Genomic DNA, 21235 nt, shown 5'->3' with positions numbered 1-21235 from the left:
AAAAAAAATTCACTTAACTACTAGATACAAGTATCAAATCATCAATCTTTAAAATAGTAATGGGCTCTTTTAACCACACAATTCTTATTTGATAGAATAAATTAAATTCCAAAAAGTACATTCAAAATAATTATACGTAAAAATACATTTAAAATAATTATACGTAAAATACATACGCACCTAAAAAGAAATTCCTACAATGATTATTGTCAATTAATTAATCTAAGTATAACTCAACTGATTAAGGTATATATCATCAACCAAAATGTGAGAAGTTCAGATTCTCACCCCACTTATTGAACTAAAAAAACCACAAATTATGGGAAAACAGTCGCTTAGACACAAGATTAGACATAGATATAAGCTTTATTTTATTGATATTCTCTCATTATTAATAGATAAAGATGATACATCACATGCATTATTTAGAGTAGATAAGTAAGTAGACAGTAATGCAACTTCGCTCATGAAACAACAAGAGGACCAGGACTAAGTGGAAGCCACATTCTAATTAGAAGATACAAAAGATATGAGTTGCCAAGATCGATCTATTGGCTTCTCCAGAACAGTTGCCAAGTAAAACTTGATTGAAACTGATAACATTGGAGGACTAGTTATTATCTGTTCAGCCACTTCCACCACAAGCCTGTATTCTTTGCCTTGGCTCATCGGCCTAGTCTCACCACTCACCACACAAATGAATTTCAATGATGCTCCTACTAGCTTGTGTGTGTGTTCCATCACTGCAAACCTCCCCATCTCTTGCACGTACGGGTCGTGGATGTTCTTGATCGGTTCCCAACAGCCTGGCTCACACCGGTTCTGGAGCAAGGCATCGTTTTGTCCCGGGGCGACTACCTCGTAATCCATTGTAACTTTTGATAGAAGATCTAGAGTAGTTGTTTGGTATTTATAGTTGTAGTTGTATGCCATGCCAATCGATATCACGATATTTGATTCGTCAACCTGATAAAGTTTGATATAATAGAATCTAATACGTGGATCGTATTAGATGAAGATAGATTTGAATCCAATTCAATCTAGTTGGGACCAATATTGTTCTGTTGTCCTCTTCGACTATTATATTTTTCTTGGCATTCTAATTATTTAACATTTGAGAATAAATGAAAAGAGGGTAAATATGATAGACTAAAACTAACAAAATGGGAGCATCTAATGTTTTTTTTCTTTTCTTCTTTTTTTTTTTTTTTTTTGGGATTGAGTTAGATAATAGTAAAACTTTAGGATTCTGTAAACTTCAAAGATGTATAGGAATATCCTGAAATGAGAATTTCACTGGCCCACTCCTTTACATGTTTGTGAGATTCTCCTTCCTCGCCCAAAAAAAAAAAATCCTTCAAATCTAGAGCATGTACACTTGTTGATATGTGATCACTAGGGGTCTAAATCATTACGTACAACAAGATAGCATTGCTTTATATTTCCTTCTCTGAAGATATGTTCATCAAATATACATCAAGTTACAATGCAGGTCTATCTGAAAGTACACATAATAACTAGGATGAAAGGAAGGTATCTAGAATAAATTGCAAAGAAGTTTATAATAACCTTAAAGTGAATGTATTTGTTTCACTTTCTGGATCACTTGCTTAAACCTCTTTGATGGTTCTTCATACAGGATTGCAGGGTTATCAAATTTTGATGCCAAGCTCGGCTCGTCAAGAAATGCGCGGAATGAATCAGCCACTGAATACGAAAGAGACTCGAGGTTGTAACCTCCTTCCAGGAAAAAAACACAACGACCATCACATAATTCCTTTGCCAGTTGTTTAATATTGGATGCGAGCATGTAGTATGTTCCGGTCGTGAATTGCAAGTTGGCTAATGGATCTAACACATGAGCATCATAACTGCAGAAATAAGTTCCAAGATGTTCAGACTAGAACATAATTAATTAATATGAATTCGGAAATCAGCATATTAACACATTCAAACATAATGAATAACATATGCTTAAACGTGCATGAGTAAGCAAATGTCATTACACAAAAAGTTGTTTGATACTGCAAGCTTATTTAAATTTCCTAGAGGTTGGGAACTCACCCAGCAGAGACAAGAATGATATCAGGCTTAAATCTTTGAGCACAGGGTACAACGACTTCGTCGAACACCATTTTCATGGCATAATCACCTGAGCCTCCCGGTAGAGGAATATTCAGAGTTGTTCCTTCCCCATCTCCACGACCCACTTCATCGATTTTTCCAGTTCCAGGGTAACTTCCATCCTGAACAATAAGGGATCAAATTACCAATGGGCAATGGAAGTTAATGCCACTACGTAAAAGAACGAGTGCAAAGTCCAGGAAACCCCAAGTCTGCGGTTACCAACACTTGTGCATTACAGGTTTACAGTTAATTTCTCATGTCTGAGTTGTTCACGTTTTTGATAACTACATCAAAAAATGAAATATATATACATTGTCCTTAAAGAATGCTAACTTGGTGAGTTGAAAGGAAGAATATGTCTGAATCGTCATAGAATGCATCACTTGTTCCATTCCCATGGTGAGCATCAAAATCTATAATAAAGACACGCTTCAATCCATGCACACGTTGAGCATAGCGAGCTGCAATAGCTACATTCCCAAAAACACAGAATCCCATCGGTCCCTTGGGGACTGCGTGGTGTCCTGGAGGTCTTATCAATGCAAAACCAATTGGCGGATTCTTGTAGGTTTTTGACGCATTGACCTGAAAACCAAGTACACAGGAATGTGAAACTTTAAATATGTATGCATATGCAAAGGATTGAACACTAAGGAACTAAAATCTAACGTCTCAACGCTTAAAAGTAGAAAGCTATAAATTGATAGTTTGGCTAAATATATGGGATAACATACAAAAATTATCATTAAGAAGTGATTAACGGGCTGGGTTGAGACATCACCACTGAATCAACTAAAGAAATTCCTGCTCCAGCTGCAACTAGTGATTCATTAAATGTCTGCATTGGCAACAGTATCAAAATGTCATCATTCTAATTGTATTGCTCCAAATAAAAACATTGATGCTAAATTATCATGTGATATGTTACATATAAGACACTTGCATACGTGGCATGAGTGAGCTTGACATGTGTGCGAAATCAAAGATCAAACTGCTATGGTTAGGAAAAAGGAGTCTTGAGATAGTTTTTATGGGTGAAAGGTATTCACAATCAATCAAGTGAAGGTATTAAAGGATGAAGGACGACTGCTATTTTGTAGTTAAGAGTGACCTTAAGGACATGCAAGTACATCAAAATTCCACACATCTCCACCATTGTACGATATTTTCCACTTTGTGCACAGTTTCTCGTGGCTTCATTTTTTGTTTCACCCAAAAAATTCCATACCAATTAATATGATTTTCCTCAAACATCCCATGGATCTTTCCCCTCCTTGACCAATTTAGGACTTCTTTGCATCGTAACAATCCTCCCATGAACAAAGTACCACTTGAGTCTCTCCTCGAATAATCATTAACCAATCCATTCCCGGCTGGTAAAACCAAAAGGCTATATACCAATGAAAATAATCGTCCTCACTTGTATATTATGGATCTTTCCCTTCCTTAGCCAATTTTGGGACCTTCCTGAGCCAATGTGGGAATTTGTTTGCCTTCTGAACACTCCCTGCTAAGTATAATAGCTTTGCATACCAAGAATAAAAGGATCATACAAATGACAGGAGATTTATTGACCAGTGGTGGATCCTACACAGCTACCAGAAAGTAACAACTCAGAATTGCTGAGTAACTATGGCAATGAGTGCACCATTAAAGAGAACTAGAACAAGCAAGGCAGTGAATGTAAGGTTGGATCAGTAGGCAATAGAGGTTTTCTTTGTCCACATTCACAGGGAATCTGGATACATTTTGCTAAAAATGTACTCGCCAGTCGCCAGGTATCTCTAAAACAAAATTCTGATCTCATAATTGAAGGTTGGAAATGATTGACACATTCCAAGAGAAATGGTTTAAAGTTATTCTTTATAGCAAAAGGTTTAAAGATTCTCTATTGAAGAATACTCCCTTCACGGCATTTTTGTCCACATATTTCTTATATATGTATATATATATATATATATATATATATATATAATCCCTTGGGACGTTTAGTATATTCCTTTGAATGGATGGAAGCAGCTATAGTCCTTGGTCTTTTATGCATAAGATTAGCCATGATTTTACGACTTTAGTAGCTATAGTTCTGGACTTAAGGATCCTGACTTCAAAAATCATAATTTAGCTTAAAGTTCATGATTGAAGGTGTCACACCCCCTCCCAGATTACCTCCTCAATCTAGGAGGAGATGCAACGACAGCAGGTGCCAACCCTTTTATGACATCCCCTGTCCCCTAGCTCTTAAATACCCGTACTCTTGAATAAATCAGTGATAGAACAACCAATATTTTTCAACAATTCACGCAACGATCTTAAAGCAAGATTTGTTTATATACACAAGCCAAAAGAGTTCATATTACAAGTTTCCCCTTTAAAGTTTACCCCATCCCTAATATGCACGTTATTATACAAACTCATCAACCTAACTATCAAACTCTGAATACCCTTATAGTTCCAGATCTTTGAGTAGCAAACTGACAGATCAACTAGACTCCAGGGTGTAGACTGCTATTTGGGAAGAAAATGTAAACATGGAAAAGAATGAGCTAACGCCCAATGAGTGACAATTAAAACATGTTTCCAAACATAAATCACATTCAGTCATCCTTTTTGTAAACCTCAAGGTTTTAACCTGGAACATCAAGTATAACATTCAAGATAATGTTATAAAAACCCTGAAAACATCAAATAACATTCTTTAGTTTGGAAATTATCATTCACCAACCTTAGTTGAGGGAGAGTGCATTTGCTCAATCGCTCAACGTCGAATCTTTAGTTGGTGTGGAGTAATCTCAACACAGTCAACGTCGAATAATACCTACGTGCACGAGGTTAAGTTCTAGGTACTGTCATACCTTAGGTACCATGGGACCCAGATCTTCTCATAGCCCTTCAGTATCGGGTTTCCTCAATAGCTAACCTAGATACCTTCTCCTAGTCCTTCAGTATCGGGTTTTCTCAGTAACTAACCCAGATACCTTCTCATAGTCCTTCAGTATCGAGTTTACTCATTCAATCATCAAATTTATTTAAGTACTCAGTCTTAAGCCATCAAGCATTCCAATAACAAAAACATCATAAAAATAGTCACTGAGGAGCATCTCCACTCAAGGAATGTTTTATAAAATATGCTTCCGAGCATTTAAAACTCAAGTATGCTTAAGAAATTTATTCAAAAAAGCATAGTTGAAACTTATTTTAAAATTTGAGAATAGCATGCTCGGGAAAACTCGTAAATAAGCAAAAATCAAGAAATCATTAATTTATTTGAAAAACATGAAACTCACTTTTAACCGGCAGTAGCTCTTTTCCCTAGGTTCTCGCTTAGTTTCCCGAGTTCTCCCTCGAATCTTGAGCTTGTACTGAGTCAAAATAACTTTAGCATCCCATGTTTAGGGCTAAATTAACTTTAGAATACCTTCAGGGCCCTATACCTTGCTTACCAAACCAACAGGCATGAAACAGGCTTCAAACTAACTCAGACAGCTGTTGGGCACATGGCAGTCTTCCTCAGCACAATCTGGACGCATGAACTACCCTGACCAACACATGGTCACCAAATTGGCAAATTTGGATGCATGGCCTCCTCCTCCGACATATGGTCTCCCTTAAATCTCTCCAATCACTCTCTTTTTTAGTCCTCGAGCAAGGTTTGAGAGTTAGATAGTGAGAAATGACCCCTTTGGAGATATTTATAGGCAAAATCAATTGATCCTCGTCATCCCCTCAGACCTCCAACGCATGCCACCTCCTACTTGAGGAAATCCAAGTGTCTCCTTCATGCTAAGCCAATGCATAGCTAGTGCCACCTCCTACTTACATGAGATTTGAGGTGTCTTCTCCTAGAGGTGTCCAACGCATGGCTTCTCCCTGAGGTGTCATTTCAGCCTTTTGCATGCTCCTATATGCGTCCACCTCCTCCTTGGCTTGGCCAAGGTTTCACTTGGTTGAGCCACGTACCCCTTCTTGTTGTCAATCCAACCTTACTCCCTAAGTTTCCAAGACCAACGCAAGGTACTATCTTCTGGACACATGATTGCCTCCCAACCACCTCATATGCATCCATCTGCTCTCCCAATGTGTCCAGGTGATGTGATTAACACATGGCCCCCTTATTGGATCATTAGCTTATCCCTAACTCATCCCATAGTCTCAAAATTAGGGTATGCGTCCAAGGCACGCGTCCAACTTATTTTGGTATGTGGTTACCTTGGGTTTTTGAGCCTCTTTGGTGTATCTCTTTTCAAGGATTTGTCTTGTGTTCCCACCCTGCTCCTCATTAGTCCAAGATGGAATTCATAAGGTCCCTGTGTCCAACCCTAGCATCATGCGTCCAAGTTTCTTCCCATGCATCCAACTCTCTTATTTATGCGTCCATCACCCTATTCTTTAGGGTTTCCTCCACTAATTGTGTTCTATGTTGCTCAACACTTAGCCAATTTTCCTCCTTGACTGCCCCATGCGTCCACACTATGTTCACTGCATAGTTTGAATACTTAGTCAAATTTTTTACTCCAACTACTATGCCTCCAACACTTAGAACTTTTTCTTTCTTCTAAGGCATAGCTTAAAGACTTAGCGAAATTTTTTCCTTCTAAAGCTTTACCTCTGAGTTCTCCTCTTCCACCCAAGGAATCTTGCAAGCCTCGGGTATTATAGAAGGGATGGGCTTTTGGAAGAACAGTTGAGTAGAGGTGACCTTCTTAAGCATAAAAGTAAAAGCCTAACTTTCTATCTGGTAAGGCCTAATTAGAAGATCAGTAAATAATAGTACGTGAAATATAGACAAAGAAGCAAGAAAAAGAGGCAGCAGACAAACTCACAGTTGCAGTTGCATATGTCGGTCCAGAGCCTTCAATTAAAATAAGTCCATCTTGAGAAGCCCTATCCATAGCCTGTAAACATGCAGAAAAAAATACGATTACAAAGAGACCTGAAGGAAGATGTTACAACATCAAGAATCTCCCATGGTCAGATCAGTTTGCTTCAGCTCGTCTCAAGTCTTCTAGATGTGCTACTGGATATCCTATTCATGATTTGTGTCCTAATTGTATGGGTTTTATTCTTCCGTAGTAATGTCTCTATTTCAATGTCTTTATTGCTTTCTAGTTCACTCTCTTGTGGAGTTTGCATCTTCTGAGCATTAGTATTTTCATTACAAATCAAAATAATAAGGAAACTGAAGATATAACTCAGACATGCTTTTTTTAGCAAAATTGGATAATGTATAATGTATCTCCTCCATTGGTGTTTTAATCACAGGAAATTTTTCTGTAACTACAGTCTTTTCATGATTATGAACAATCGGAAAGTTCTTTAGTTTCCTGTAGGTGGGGGTTCCCTCTTGCCCCAGCCTAAGGCTTATTCTTTTCTTTTTTTTTTCTTTTTTTTTTCTTTAATACAAACAGGTTTTTTATCTCCCAAAAAAGCAAAAAACAAAAGTTCACAATCCAAGAAGGGGAAAAGCAATGCATAAAAAATGACGCACAACAATTCGACAGCAAAAAATGCCTAAGGGACAGAGAAAGACTTGTGGTTTCCATGCTCACTAACTAAAAACATTGGATTTCTCATCAGCAACTTTCAATAATTTGTTTCCAATCCTGTTACCATTCTCAATGGTCTACAGGCTATAGTAAAAAAAAAAAAAAAAAAAAAAAAAAAAAAAGAAAGCACAATGACAAGATTGATATCAATAAATTAGATAGATATGTTCTGAAAGTGATTCCAAAATTTCTTTACATCAACTTTAGCAATAGAATGACCCAAAACTTGGAAATAATAGATACCAAGAGGATACCTTCTCAAGGCCTGCCACGTAAGATTTTGAATGAACACTCACAATGTCATCAACTGAGGCAGGTTTGTAGTTTTGAAGTTCAAAGACATTTGTGCCTTGAAACTGAAATACATTGTACCAAAAAAGAATGATCATGGAAATAACTAAGGATAATAGAAACACATTACCAAAAAAGCAAGAGAGGCTGTTATACAATTCTCCAATGGAACTGAAGTTTATAAGAACAAAAATATAATTTATAGTGCAAGTTCAAATGTGCTTTGCTGTACGCCAAGGGAAAAAAATGAAGAACAGTCAGCTTTCTAGTGTTTTACAATGTGGGATTAAGTGAGATTTATTGGCTTCGAAATCTGCTTTCTAGTTTTTTATAATTTCTGGCTTCCAACAGATGAAAAAAACAAATATGATTATGAGGTTATGCCACTTTAAATTGATTAAGGTTCGATTTAACAATATTACTTTTATATAAGTAATAAGTTCCCTCGTTGGTGGTTGTATAATATATTACCTTAGGCGTGAGTTCCATATCTTCAAGAGCATTCGCTATTGCAGGGACCCTGAGATGAGATTCTGGATGAGATTCCTGTTACAGAAAATTGAACAAACAAAACAGTGCAAGAGTAAATGTAGGGAAAAGCAGAAAGATCTTTGATGGTCCAGTAGTTCAAATACAAAGTTCGATAAGATAGACATTTAATTTCACGTAATACAATTCTTTCAATTGAATTAAGCTACCAAAATATAATTTTCCATGGCTGTGAGAGACTGCTATCTAATAAAAATGTTACCATCCATTTCAACCTAAAAGCACAAATACAGATACAAGACAACAAGGACACAGTGACACATCATTTTTATGAAATCTAAAACACGGACATGGCAAGGACTAGTTTATTAAAACACGTATCATTTTTCTAAAAGAAGAAGAAAATTCAAAGTCAATAAATTTATCATTTATAAGCTAAAAACATGAGTTTGACGAATTTCGCTCTTAAAATTTATTATTTTGTCTTATATTATAATGTGTTTGTCTAGTATACTTGGCAAGTGTTCAATACTTGCCTAACAAATGTTGGAGGACCTATATTGAATTTGTGTATAGCACATATTTATTGTACTAACAAGTGTCTGATATACATCCAACAAGTTTTGAAGTGATCAATAGACACACCAGCTAAACTAAAAGTGATAATTTCAAGGCTCAGAGCGATTCCTTGGCCAGATTGTATAACTGACATCAACAGCCTTCTGCTAAAGAAAACCACAACAACAAAATTATCTGATGAATTTTGAGACAGAAGGGAGTTCTCCGAAGAAACCATGAATATTGAACAAGTAAACAAAATTACCATAACATTACTTATTTGCGAGGTATATTGAACATACATGGTCTTAAGTAGACTCAGGGTACCTACCTGATTATGACCCGTGGCAGCAGCTACAGAATAAATAATTTTCACGTTATCATAGTGCGGCAATGGACTGTCATTTAAACTAGTCGAACAGAGTACAGCCGCTCTATTAACTTCCGAACGATATTGTGTTTTTCTTCTAGGTTCATTTCGTGAACATATCTTCTGCAAAAACGTTGTGTTCGTGGAAGCCCAACTAAGAAACTTGCGAATTCTCAAACGGGGCTGGACCAAGCAAAAGACATTTCCTGTTCAATTTAATTCAGAAATGCTTATTCAAATAATCGAATAACCTGCTAAAAAACTTGTGAACAGTCATCAAACAAAGTTGTAAAGAAGGCTCCCCCACTGAAATTGCAGTCGATGTACGAATAACAAATACTAAAACGGGTAAGACTCAGTGAAATCTGATCATAAGTTTGCCAATCATCAAATACGTTAATAAAAAAAAAAAAATCAGAACACCCGGATAAAATCAATTCAAGACGAGGTTTACACAAGAACCCAGATAGACAAAATCAATTTAAACCCTAGTTTAAACGTGACATTAAGGACAATCCAGAACAAAGAAGACATTAAGGAAACAATGCAGCAATATGAGTTTGTGGGGGAGAGAAAGAGATGCCTGCATAACACGATGGAGATTGTTGCAGAATGCGAAATTCCATTAGAGAGACTTCAGTAACCGAAATGCATAGTCAGATACACTGCGCGCCAAATATGAGGGGAAGCGGTACGGTGGAGGAGCCCAGAGCTTTACAATCTGCAACGTGGCCTAATTGAGACCCACCCTTATTAACGATAACCATTAAAATTCGTTGATCTTTCAATGAATTTTTCTCTCCTTTGTTTCATCAACTTTGTTTTTACTCATAAAAGGATAAATTCATGCTTCCTTAGCTGTAATAATTTTATCAACAAATTAGAACGGTTTGAGGTACTGAAATGATATAGGATGGGAAGAGTTTTGATATTTGGAGAGTTTTTAGAGTATGAACATTCGAGTATGTTCAAGCATTGAAATGATATATGATTCACGGAAGGAAAATGACGGTGAGACACGAAACCTATTCCGAAAATGGGCCCACAAACAATTAAAATTAGTGAGATAAGGTAACGAGCCTCCAAACATTAGGATGATATAGGATGTGGGATATATCATCTCATGTTGGCCCTCAAACAGTCCCTTAATAATACTAATAAATGAGTATTTCGCATCAAAGCTCACTGCTCCCGTTGTGAAAAAACCTCCCAAAGTGTTTCTCATTCCTAGTTAACAATTGTTTGATAGTTCTATGAACTCTAAAACTATCAAATAGATATCAGGTTCTTACCATATCTATCATTTTTTAAAAATTAGTGTATCCATCAAACATGTTGAGTATGACATTTCTTCGTAAATTTTCTTATTTTAATATATGTCAAATAGGTTATTGATCTATTAGACATGGAATGGAATAGAGTTGTTAGATACAAAATTGAAAGTTTATGAACTTCATAGATATTTTTTTAAAAGTTCATAAATTTATTGGATACAAAATTGAGAGTTCACAAATATCTTGTATAGTTTTAGTTTAAACAAGAACAATTATTTTAGATGCACTACTATTTAACATACATTGACCTAACTTGAAATATCTCGAGAGAACGTCAATATACATCAATATAATTATTATGTTACTTTATGTCATTACGTGTCCTTCAAAATGAATATTCCTATAATAAACCAAGCAAAGTCGTTGTGTATCTTTACATTCGTATAGTTGTCTTGACCACCAAATTTTCTTTAATTGGACAAAATCTAGGTTACTCTCTCTTTAGATTGTATGACACTAATTTTTTCCATAGTTCTAACGATACAATATGTGGATGAACTTTCTAGTCAAAAATTATAAAATTTTAAATAATTCTCTTTTTAGAAATAATGTCTTAAATAATTGAATTATGTTTAAGTTGATAATAGAAAAATTGTGAATTAACTTATTCGAATTTAAATTTAAACCAAACCTTAAATTTAAGGTTATGGTAAGATATGAATTGTTTTGATTTAATCATAAAGTTGGGTTTATTAGGATTTATCATATACAAATTTCATAAACTTATTAGATATTTTTAAAATCTTAGGGAATAATTCTTTAACAAAAATTTAAAATATTTGAATTTATTGTATCACTATTTTTTTTTTTTTTTTTTTTTTTGTTCAAGGCATATGAGGTGAAAGATTAGTATATGTATTCTTTTGACCAAAATTATATGTTTTAACCCGTTGGTATGTTCAAGTTACAAGGTTCCAATTTTGTAGCCATAAAAACCGAACAATTATAAACCATCATTTGTTATATATATTAACTGCTGTTAGAATACCATTTTAGTCTAATACCTTTTAGTCACGGACTTTTAAATGTTCAATTTTAATCTATATATTTTTAATAAATTTTAAATTTAGCCGTTGTTGATTTTTTCAAAAAGATTTGTTATTTATTAATATTTTCACTTTAAATTCTAAGAATATACTAAGAAACATATATACATTTAATTATGCAGAAAATCAATATCAAATACATATCAGATACGGTCATACGGATATATTTAGATACGTGACAAATACGTATCTGATACATGATTTAAAGTATCTTATTCTTTTAGTTTTTTTTAATGTCCAAATACGTGAAGGACATAAGTCATTTTTTTTTCCAAATTTAAGCTCATCCAATCCACAACCTATTTTATTTACAAGTCTATTTAAATCTAGCAATCCAAGACAAAATAGATTAAAAATGACAAAAAAAATACAAAATAAAAACATAAAAAGTTTTTTAGAAAACAAAAAATGTAACTAAATCTTCATTCTCTTTTTCTCTCACTATCTAAATCACGATTCACATCTCCTTCATCCTAACTTCATTCTTCAATCTTTATCTTCTATGTCTTTCCTACCGTCTACTCTAATTGCTCAACCACTACTTGACGTTGCTGGATTTTTTTTTTTTTAAGTTTTCACTCTCTTCTTGAATCTACTTTAATCTAACTTAAAAATAAGTATTATAACAATTAATTGGGCATTATCATACATACATACATACATACATATATGTGTGTATCAACTTACAAAGTCCAACCCACAACCTATTTTATTTTCAAGTCCGCTTAAATCTAGCAAGTCAAAACAAAATAGATTATAAATGACAAAAACAATAAAGAATAAAAACATAAAAAAGTTTTTTGAAAAAATCTAAAATGTAATTGAATCTTCATTCTTTGATCTTTATTTTCTAATCCTTTAATCACTCAACCACTACTCGACGTTGCTAGATCTTTTTTTCAAGTCTTTAATCTCTTCTTGAATCTAACTTTAAAATAAGTATTATAACAATTAATTGGGTATTATCATATATAATATATATCCAAAAAGAAAGGTGTTCCTTGTTGGTATAGATAGTAACTTTCAATTCTTTTTAAGTCTTTCCTAACCATACTTTATGTTCTTAGGATCTCTCGCATTCGAATGTGATATCGTTTCATTCATGTACCCCTCTTGAACTCGAGTCGTGACAAATTGGGTCTTATCCACTCAATCATACCATTTTTATATTAGTTTTTTATACGAATGACTCATTTACAAGTGCGATTGATGATTTGTCCCTCACAAACGTATGAATTTTAGTTTCCTGCTTATATCATAGTGCACTTTAAGTTAAGAATGGCTAAATCTATCACAAACGCAATGTCATCCCTATTACGATAAAATCTTTATGTTATGTTTATTGTGATTTAAATTTGACCATTGTAAATAAAATATTAGAATTCATATGTGGCGAGTTATTAATTATAACAACTCTTAAAATGGATCATCAGTATAATTTTTTTTTTTAAAAAAAAAAACTCTTTTTATAACTTCCTAAGACTATGAAAATAAATGCAAAGTTTCTCATAAACATGATTTTAGGGAGAACAAATACAACTTCATAACGTGTCGTGAAGAACATGAACACTTTCACATGTATAAATACGAGTAGTTCTATTTTTCTCGAACGGATATATATAAATACGATCCTGCCGATACGATGGCTTCTTCTTATCCGATTGGCAGTGGAGTCTGAAATTAGATAAACATTTCCCTTTCTTGAATGGAATTAGTAAAACCTGTCCGAATGCAACAAATTTACCAAAATCCCTTTCTTCACTTCATTTATATTACGAGCCCCAACAAATTCATATTGTCTTCTCCGAAGCAAATCACCAATCTGAAGCACTCTCCGTTCAGAAATGGTTTTTCATGTGAGAAAAGCAACAACGAAGATCATCCCCCATTTTAGAAACGGGATGAGTTTCTTGGGTTCGCTGGAAATGGGTTTCTTCAACTCTTATTCAACCCATCTTCGTAATACTTCATTTGCAGCTTATAAGATCGGAACCGGAGCTTTGGATTCTGAAGATATGCCGACCCATTTGTCTGCTCGTCGTTTTGAATCGATTAAAGCGGGGAAACAATTGGATTCTGTCAACGATGATTGTGACAATCAGGTAGAATACACTTTGATGAGGTCAACTTTGATTCTGTCTTCCAATTTCATATTCCATGATCTTTTTATAATCCCAAATCGTTTTTAGATGAGATACCTGTTAATTTTTTAATCTTTAGCTGAGGGTTTTGTTCTTATGATGACTGCATCTATATAATTCTTTTCTCAAAATGCAAAGTGATTGGTTGACAATGTAGCTTTAGGCTTTGAACTGTATTTTTTTTCTTTTTCATTCTGCTTGTCAACTCCCTCCCCCTTATTATGTGTCAGATTTTAAGAGGAATTTCTATTGAACAGAGAGAGATTTTAGGTAAGACTTTGAGGGGAATAGGTTATTCCTTGATCTTCTGTGTGTTTGAGTGCCCCACCTCCTTGAGTTACAAGTCAATATGGTTGTTCTTCCGCTGAGTAGTGTGGAATGTAGAAAATGTATGCCAAAAAAGAGCAAAAAAAGAGTTTACTTTTTGGTATTTACTGAGATCATGTATTCTGGAAAATATTCAATTCAGAATCTTTTCATCCAAGTATAATTTATTTATTTATTATGATAAACCAAACTTTCATTGAGAAACAGATCAAAGAATACAAAGGTATACCTAAAAGAACCCCACAAAAAAGGGGGCTCAGCAACAAATTATAAATGGAGCTCCAATTTAGTAAAATAAGACCTAGTAGGTAATCACAGAAAGATCCATCACCGACAAAGAGAAACATAGAATCTAACAAGGGGTCAAACATCATTATGAGATCTCATCTGCCGTGCTCAAATATAGATTTCCTCTCAAAGTCTTATCTTAAAAGTTAAATCTCTCTATGCTCCCGTTACCAATTGTGAACAATTTCATGATATTCGATGATATTCAATTGTGTGCAAGTTCCTGATGTCATCTGTTGAAACTGAAATTTGCATTTCTTGTACAAGGTTTTGGAGTTTCCAGGAGGAAAGGTTAAATTTACTTCTCAACTGAGTTTCATCCCTTATCGTGAGGAGGAGCGGATACCCTGCTTTCGTGTTCTTGATGACAACGGCCAGCCTAGTATGTACAGTAATTTTACGCAGGTATTGTATGCTGAACATGTCCCAACTCCAAGTGCAATGATAGACATTTATGAAATTGATAGTTTTTTTCATTTAGGTTAGCAAGGAGGTTGCTATGAAGATGTACAGTGACATGGTTACCCTCCAAACAATGGACACTATCTTCTACGAAGCACAAAGGCAAGGAAGAATATCCTTCTATTTGACCTCCCTTGGAGAAGAAGCAATCAACATTGCTTCTGCAGCAGCACTGTCATTTGATGACCTCATTGTCCCACAGGTTACTTCATATCTCCTCCTCATCATCCTCCTTGGTAATATGAGTACATTCTCATCCTCACATGCAAAGAACATTATCAGCTTACACTAGCATCTTATCTAATTAGTTCACATCAGTGAGATTGATAATTCTAAGTGTAATTCTCCCATGTCATACAGTACAGGGAGGCAGGAGTACTTATATGGCGCGGTTTCACTCTGAAAGAATTTGCAAGCCAGTGCTTCAGTAACAAATATGATTATTGTAAAGGGAGGCAAATGCCTGTCCATTATGGGTCTAAGAGACACAATTACTTCACTGTAGCATCAACAATCGCGTAAGATTTGAGCTCCATATGTCAAAACTTCTAAGCAGATCTTCTGACACTTCAAATCTTATTAGTCATATTTTACTTTAATTTCTAGTTCTCAAATCCCCCATGCTGTTGGTGCTGCATATTCAATGAAGATGGATAAGAGAGATGCTTGTGCAGTCACTTATTTTGGTGATGGAGGAACAAGTGAGGTACTGAATACTATGAAAAACTCTTAGAAAATTTGTTGCATCTAACATTACCTTTGTAGCCTCAGTTACCTTGTTCAAATTGGAATCTGAAATTGTAATCCCTCTGATTAGGCTCTTGTATGTCCTATGGAGTATTTCATTCATCAATGAAATTGTTTCTTATCCAAGAAAAAACATTACTTTTGTAGATTTTCGAGGGGATAAGTGGTTTAAATGGAAAGTCGGTCTATTAAATCTCATGGAATCTATAGAGTAAAGTTGTACTCTTCCAAGTTGCAAGGTTGATTTTTCTGTTGTTTCTTTTATCATGTTACATTAGGGAGATTTCCATGGCGCTTTAAATTTTGCAGCAGTTTTGGAGGCACCTGTTATTTTTATTTGCCGGAACAATGGATGGGCAATCAGTACTCCTATTTCAGACCAGTTTCGAAGTATCTTATTCTTCTCAGTATTTACACTTGTGAAGAATGTATTATGAAATCTAGATTTTAGAGCGTGCAATTATTTTGCAGGTGATGGGGTGGTTGTAAAAGGTCGGGCTTATGGAGTTCGCAGTATCCGTATAGATGGCAATGATGCACTTGCTGTATATAATGCAGTTCGAGCTGCTCGAAAAATGGCAATTCAAGAACATAAGCCAATTTTAATTGAGGTAATAAGGATTCACAATCTCTCTCTTGAAATGGATACCTATGATAATCTGATGTCTTTTGTTTCATTAACAGGCTCTCACATATAGAGCTGGACACCACACGACATCAGACGATTCAACCAGGTATCGTCCAGCTGAGGAAATGGAATGGTGGAGGGTTGCAAAGGACCCTGTCTCTAGATTTAGGAAATGGATTGAAAGCAATGGTTGGTGGAATAATGAGGCTGAAGCAGAGCTTAGAAGTAGCCTAAGAAAACAGGTAATTTTCTGTTTGGAACAAGGTATTTTCAGCACAGCACCCACACACTCACGCGCGCATGCACGCACGAGAGACCACTTCAATCCAAAAAAGTGAAAAAAGAGAACAAAAAGAACAACCTAAAAAGTAAAGGGACTGCTGACCAGAAAAGGTTACAAAAATACCATCCAAATTATCATTTTTGCACTAGTCTTCTTTACCAACGAAAAAAAAATCCCCGTTTTCAAGTTCTTCTGGATTTTGGTCAAATTTAGAAAGTAAAAACATATTTTTGAAACTTAGTCTTTTTAAGTTTTTAATACTCAATCAAAACTTTGAAAATACTTTCACCAAGTAGATTAAAAGAAAAGGAAATGGTAAGTGAACAAGCATCTTTTTAAAATACAAGGATAAGAATGAAATAGTTATTGAACGAATCCTTATTCACTATGTACGTTTTTAATTCACTGTGTTTTTGGTTCCAATAGCTATTAGAGGAAATTCAGTTGGCAGAGAGATCAGAGAAGCCCCCTGTGGCAGATGCTTTCACAGATGTGTATGATGTTCCTCCTTCCAACCTCCAAGAGCAAGAAAAGTGGTTAAGAAAAACAATCAAAACACATCCACAAGATTACCCATCTAATTTTCCTCTGTAATCTGTCATTGGGTTTTGGAACACTCTGCCTTGAAGAAGAAATATGAGAATGGTGACAGTGTTTATGAATAAAGACCATAAGGCATATTGATCAAATAATAAAGTAAGTGTTCCTTCTATGAGTCGAATGTCACATCAAAGTTCTAAAATAAATTGCAGTCAAAACTTTAAGAGACTGATTTTGATTTGAGTTCAGTTGCATCATTGAAATCTTTGCAGTATGAAATAACTGAAGGTTGATTAAACACATACATCAGCCAACAGTCGATCTAAAGAAATTTCATGCTTTATTTTTTAGTTTTTAGTTTTTGATTTTTTTTGGGTTTTTAAGAAAGTTACGTCTCCTAACCAAGGTTTAAAATGTTGACGTTGATAGAAATATGGAGGTCTTAATTTTATGAAAATTTTGATGAAAATATCGATAAAATATCGATTTTGATGGATATTTTTGGAAAAATTATACAAACAAAAAATTCAAAAAATAAATTTAAATTAGTAAATAAATATTTTATGATTTTTAAATAAGTTAATATGTTTATTATTTATATTGTATCCATATTAGTGGTGTTTTGATGATTATTTTTGTATTTCGTGGATTTTTTACAATATAATGGAAATATTGATTCACTCCTAATATCGATGTCGAACTCAAGGAAATGTGGAAATATTGACATTTTAATGTAAGTTAAATTATATGCCCCAACATGTGGAATAGAAATTTATATATTATATTTTAGATCAAAATATTATTTTGCTCACTTCTAAATATGCAAATTTAGTTTATATGCTTTCATTAAGTCTTAAAATTAGTTCTTTAAAGATAATGTGCACCACAATTAGTTAAATGGTAATAGTTTATATTAAGTCTTAAAATTTGTCCTTTAAAGATCATTGTCACTACAATCGGTTAAATGGTAATAATTTTGAGGGAAATTGTCAAAAATGATACACAAACTATTTACATATTATAGGGGAAGAGAGAAAAAAAAAAAAGCCAACGGAAAAGCTTCTTTCAGTTTTTTTAAAAATTCCAAAATTACCCCCCGGTCATTTCTCGTCTCACATCTCCAACATCCTCGACAGCAACTTCTTCATCTCGTTTACATCCTTGACAGGAGCTTCTTCATCGATTTTCATTATTGATCTGATCGTTGATTTCTTCCATTCTTCTTCTTTATTGATTTTCATTATTGATCTAATCGTCGATTTTCAAGGTAAGTATCCATCCTGTGACATTGCCACAAAGCTCAGAGGTTTTTTACGATTAGGCACCTCGAGATGTGATTGCGTACATAGTTCCATATCAATTGCTTAGTTTTTTTTTTTTCCTTCTTCAAAAAAAAATTTGTTGCATATAATAGGACTCTTTTCAGATACTGACAAAAAATGATTAGATGATTATGTCATTTGTCCATCACTGATAGACAGAGATATCTCTAACTATCACAAGTAGATAGAGATAGATATTTATCTTTGTCTATCTCTTTGTTTTGCCCTTGTTTTGTTTTGAATTGAATTCACTACTTTGTATTCTATCGTATCAACAAGATAGAACTTTCATTGATAGACAACGATATATCACTTTCTTTGTCTATCACTTATCATTTTGTCTTTTGATAGGCAGAGATAAAACTCTATCTTTGTCTATCCCTAATAGATAAAGATGGATGCCTATCTTTGTTTATCACTTTGGTCCTTGTTTTGTTTTGAATTGAATTGAATTCAATACTTTGTATTATATTGTATAAAGGAGATAAAACTATTCATTGATAGACAATGATATATCACTATCTCTATCTACCAATCATCATTGTGATTGAGTCTATCACTGATTGACAGGGATAAAAGTCTATCTTTGTTTATCAGTGATAGACAGAGGTAGAAGTCTATCACAATCTATCTAATAGATAATGATAGAGTTCTATCTTTGTCTATCACTCATAGATAATGATAGAGTTCTAGTGACGAGGATGTTAATAGCATGCCACCAAACTTACACTTAAAAAATGTGCCATCAACATAATATATGATATTTACTTCACTTCTTGACTTTGCACATTTAGATGTTTTTTATTTTACCACAACCAATAAACTTAGTATCTCTAGTTGTCTTTATGTAACTTAAGCATGTATGTAGTGACATACAAGTGGATCATGTCTTAAGTGACAACCAAAAATAGTCCGTAGTATATGAATATAGGAGGGAAACCTTATCCTGGTAACACTACGAATGCGGCCCGCTTTGTGGAATTGTTACAAATGTTGTGACTTGTCACAGATGGTCTGATCCTGATCATTCGTGTAGTGAACATGCAAGCAGGAGCATCCTATACAAAGAGTTTGTATAAGACCTGACCTCGAAGTGTTAATGTCTTGTCATATAACTCTGTTCATGGCTGAGACTTCACTTCACTAAGATGACCATAGGTAACATGACCTCATCCTCCTGAGTGAGTTGGGAACTCCTGCCATTGAGAGTGGTCTTTTGATTTGCATGGGTGCAAGTGGCCAGAGCGTGGACTCAAACCTACCATTTTGGGGATTCGTCTGATTTAAGAGTTGGGAACTCAGCTTCATAAGATGGAGTTTACTCGGGGTAAGTAGATATATTGCTCTCTTAAGGGCTGATCCCGAGGCTTTTACGATGTGGCGGCACACACCTTCTCATGGCTCGAGAGGTGTTTATACATAGTAGGACTATGTTGTATTGTTCATTAGAGGGATCAGTGGTACTGAAGGAGGAAGATGTAAATACATGGCCAAAATTGTAAATTGGCCTGCTGTAATTATGAGCATATGTGAAGGGTCATCGTACTGATGATTGGTTATATCCAATGGATATAGAACTATATTTATGGCAAGAAGAGTTCAATTTTCGGTCTTTAGTGGAATACCCGACAGTTAACAGATGGTGGATATCGTGATTAAAGAGTTTAGTCAACTATTCACGTACCATTGGAGCTTCGAGCCATAGGTCCATAAGGTCCCCTTGGTAGCTTGGATACAAGTTGAGAGTCAGTTTTTGGGTCAGTTTGAAATGTTCAAATTAACAAGAGGGAGTTCGATTATATATGATATAACTGAACGAGTTAATTAAATATGTTATAATTAACTTTATGTAGAGATACATTAATTGGAGGAAATTGGATATAAATATGATTTATATCTAGTGGAGGAAAGTATTATAATTAATATATGATATTAATTTATTTGTTATGAATATGATGAGATCACATTCATTGGACGGTTATAAAGGAAATGGGACAGCGTCTCTTCTGTTCTAATAACGGATGAGTGTATTGAAAAATCATTTTGAGATGCATAAATAGCTGATGGCGTGTTAAGCATGACATGCGCAGACATTGTGTTAAAGAGTGTGTCATCGCTTAGAAAATCAATGCCTATACGATAGTGCCTGCAAGATCGCTTACATATACGATATTGCTAAGCGATCGTTTACCGATTACATCTTCGCACGCTATTTACTAAACGGTCGTTTACCTTTTCCTAAGCAATTGTTTAGCTCCCGATATTTACTAAACGATTGTATGGACGATCACTTAATTTTTTCCTACACGATCGTTTAGACAATCACTCATCCTTTTCCTACACGACCGTTTAGACGATCGCTTACCCTTTCCTACACGATTGTTAGACAATCACTTACTTTTTTGAAAACATATGAAGTAGTTTTGGGAACGAGAGAATTTAGTCATCGTTTCTGATAGGTATATTTAAAGGGATCGGATCCCGCAGTAGAAGCGTTTTGTGAAAACGTCTTACATCCTACAATTCGATTTTTACATAAACAAATTAAGTATACTAAAAGAGAATATAAACATGTAATATAGCATGCTTTAGGGAAAAAGATTAAAACCATTCTTACCTTTGTAGACTCTCAAGCTTCACGAACAATCCTCTTTAAGTTCCAATGAACGGCTCCTCCAACGATCTTGATCATGAATGATTTCTTGAACAATCTTGAATACTACCACGAGATTAACCTCA

At 34.6% G+C, this 21235-nt stretch overlaps 3 protein-coding genes across 3 annotated transcripts; 1 reads left to right on the top strand and 2 right to left on the bottom strand.

Moving 5' to 3' along the window:
* Window positions 1-507: 507 nt before the first annotated feature.
* On the bottom strand, window positions 508-870 carry LOC120073521 (cysteine proteinase inhibitor 5-like). Its single transcript, XM_039026362.1, has one exon. It carries the CDS (start codon window positions 868-870, stop codon window positions 508-510), a length of 363 nt encoding a protein of 120 aa, XP_038882290.1.
* Window positions 871-1411: 541 nt separating this feature from the next.
* HDA14 (histone deacetylase 14) lies at window positions 1412-10128 on the bottom strand. Its single transcript, XM_039026621.2, has 9 exons — window positions 9962-10128; window positions 9340-9584; window positions 8433-8507; window positions 7925-8026; window positions 6948-7019; window positions 2909-2965; window positions 2461-2712; window positions 2065-2246; window positions 1412-1871 (listed from the first exon to the last, which is right to left on the bottom strand). The coding sequence occupies exons 1-9, from the start codon at window positions 10002-10004 to the stop codon at window positions 1571-1573; spliced, it is 1329 nt and encodes a 442-aa protein (XP_038882549.1). The 5' UTR covers window positions 10005-10128; the 3' UTR covers window positions 1412-1570.
* A 3192-nt stretch (window positions 10129-13320) lies between these two features.
* Window positions 13321-17346, top strand: LOC120074774 (thiamine diphosphate-binding fold (THDP-binding) superfamily protein). The gene is made up of 9 exons (XM_039028019.2): window positions 13321-13860; window positions 14782-14919; window positions 14996-15178; window positions 15337-15494; window positions 15583-15682; window positions 16002-16113; window positions 16195-16334; window positions 16408-16593; window positions 17061-17346. The coding sequence occupies exons 1-9, from the start codon at window positions 13603-13605 to the stop codon at window positions 17226-17228; spliced, it is 1443 nt and encodes a 480-aa protein (XP_038883947.1). The 5' UTR covers window positions 13321-13602; the 3' UTR covers window positions 17229-17346.
* The last annotated feature ends 3889 nt before the right edge of the window (window positions 17347-21235 follow it).

The sequence above is a fragment of the Benincasa hispida genome, chromosome 3 (assembly GCF_027475165.1).
Source record: "Benincasa hispida cultivar pf3 chromosome 3, pf3_genome.v1.1, whole genome shotgun sequence".
NCBI lineage: Eukaryota > Viridiplantae > Streptophyta > Magnoliopsida > Cucurbitales > Cucurbitaceae > Benincasa > Benincasa hispida.
The sequence above is the reverse complement of the archived record's forward strand: the minus strand, read 5'-3'. Positions and strand labels throughout refer to the sequence as shown.

Excerpts from the sequence above, each read along its gene's own strand:
- HDA14 (XM_039026621.2), bottom strand. The coding sequence starts at position 10,004 with ATGGAATTTCGCATTCTGCAACAATCTCCATCGTGTTATGCAG. Across the intron at positions 8,508-9,339 it reads CTGCCACGGGTCATAATCAG|GAATCTCATCCAGAATCTCA; the intron begins GTAGGTACCCTG and ends TTTCTGTAACAG. Across the intron at positions 2,247-2,460 it reads TCTTCCTTTCAACTCACCAA|GATGGAAGTTACCCTGGAAC; the intron begins GTTAGCATTCTT and ends CTTATTGTTCAG.
- LOC120074774 (XM_039028019.2), top strand. The coding sequence starts at position 13,603 with ATGGTTTTTCATGTGAGAAAAGCAACAACGAAGATCATCCCCCATTTT. Across the intron at positions 15,179-15,336 it reads ATGACCTCATTGTCCCACAG|TACAGGGAGGCAGGAGTACT; the intron begins GTTACTTCATAT and ends CATGTCATACAG. Across the intron at positions 16,335-16,407 it reads ATAAGCCAATTTTAATTGAG|GCTCTCACATATAGAGCTGG; the intron begins GTAATAAGGATT and ends TTTCATTAACAG.
- LOC120073521 (XM_039026362.1), bottom strand. The coding sequence starts at position 870 with ATGGATTACGAGGTAGTCGCCCCGGGACAAAACGATGCCTTGCTCCAG.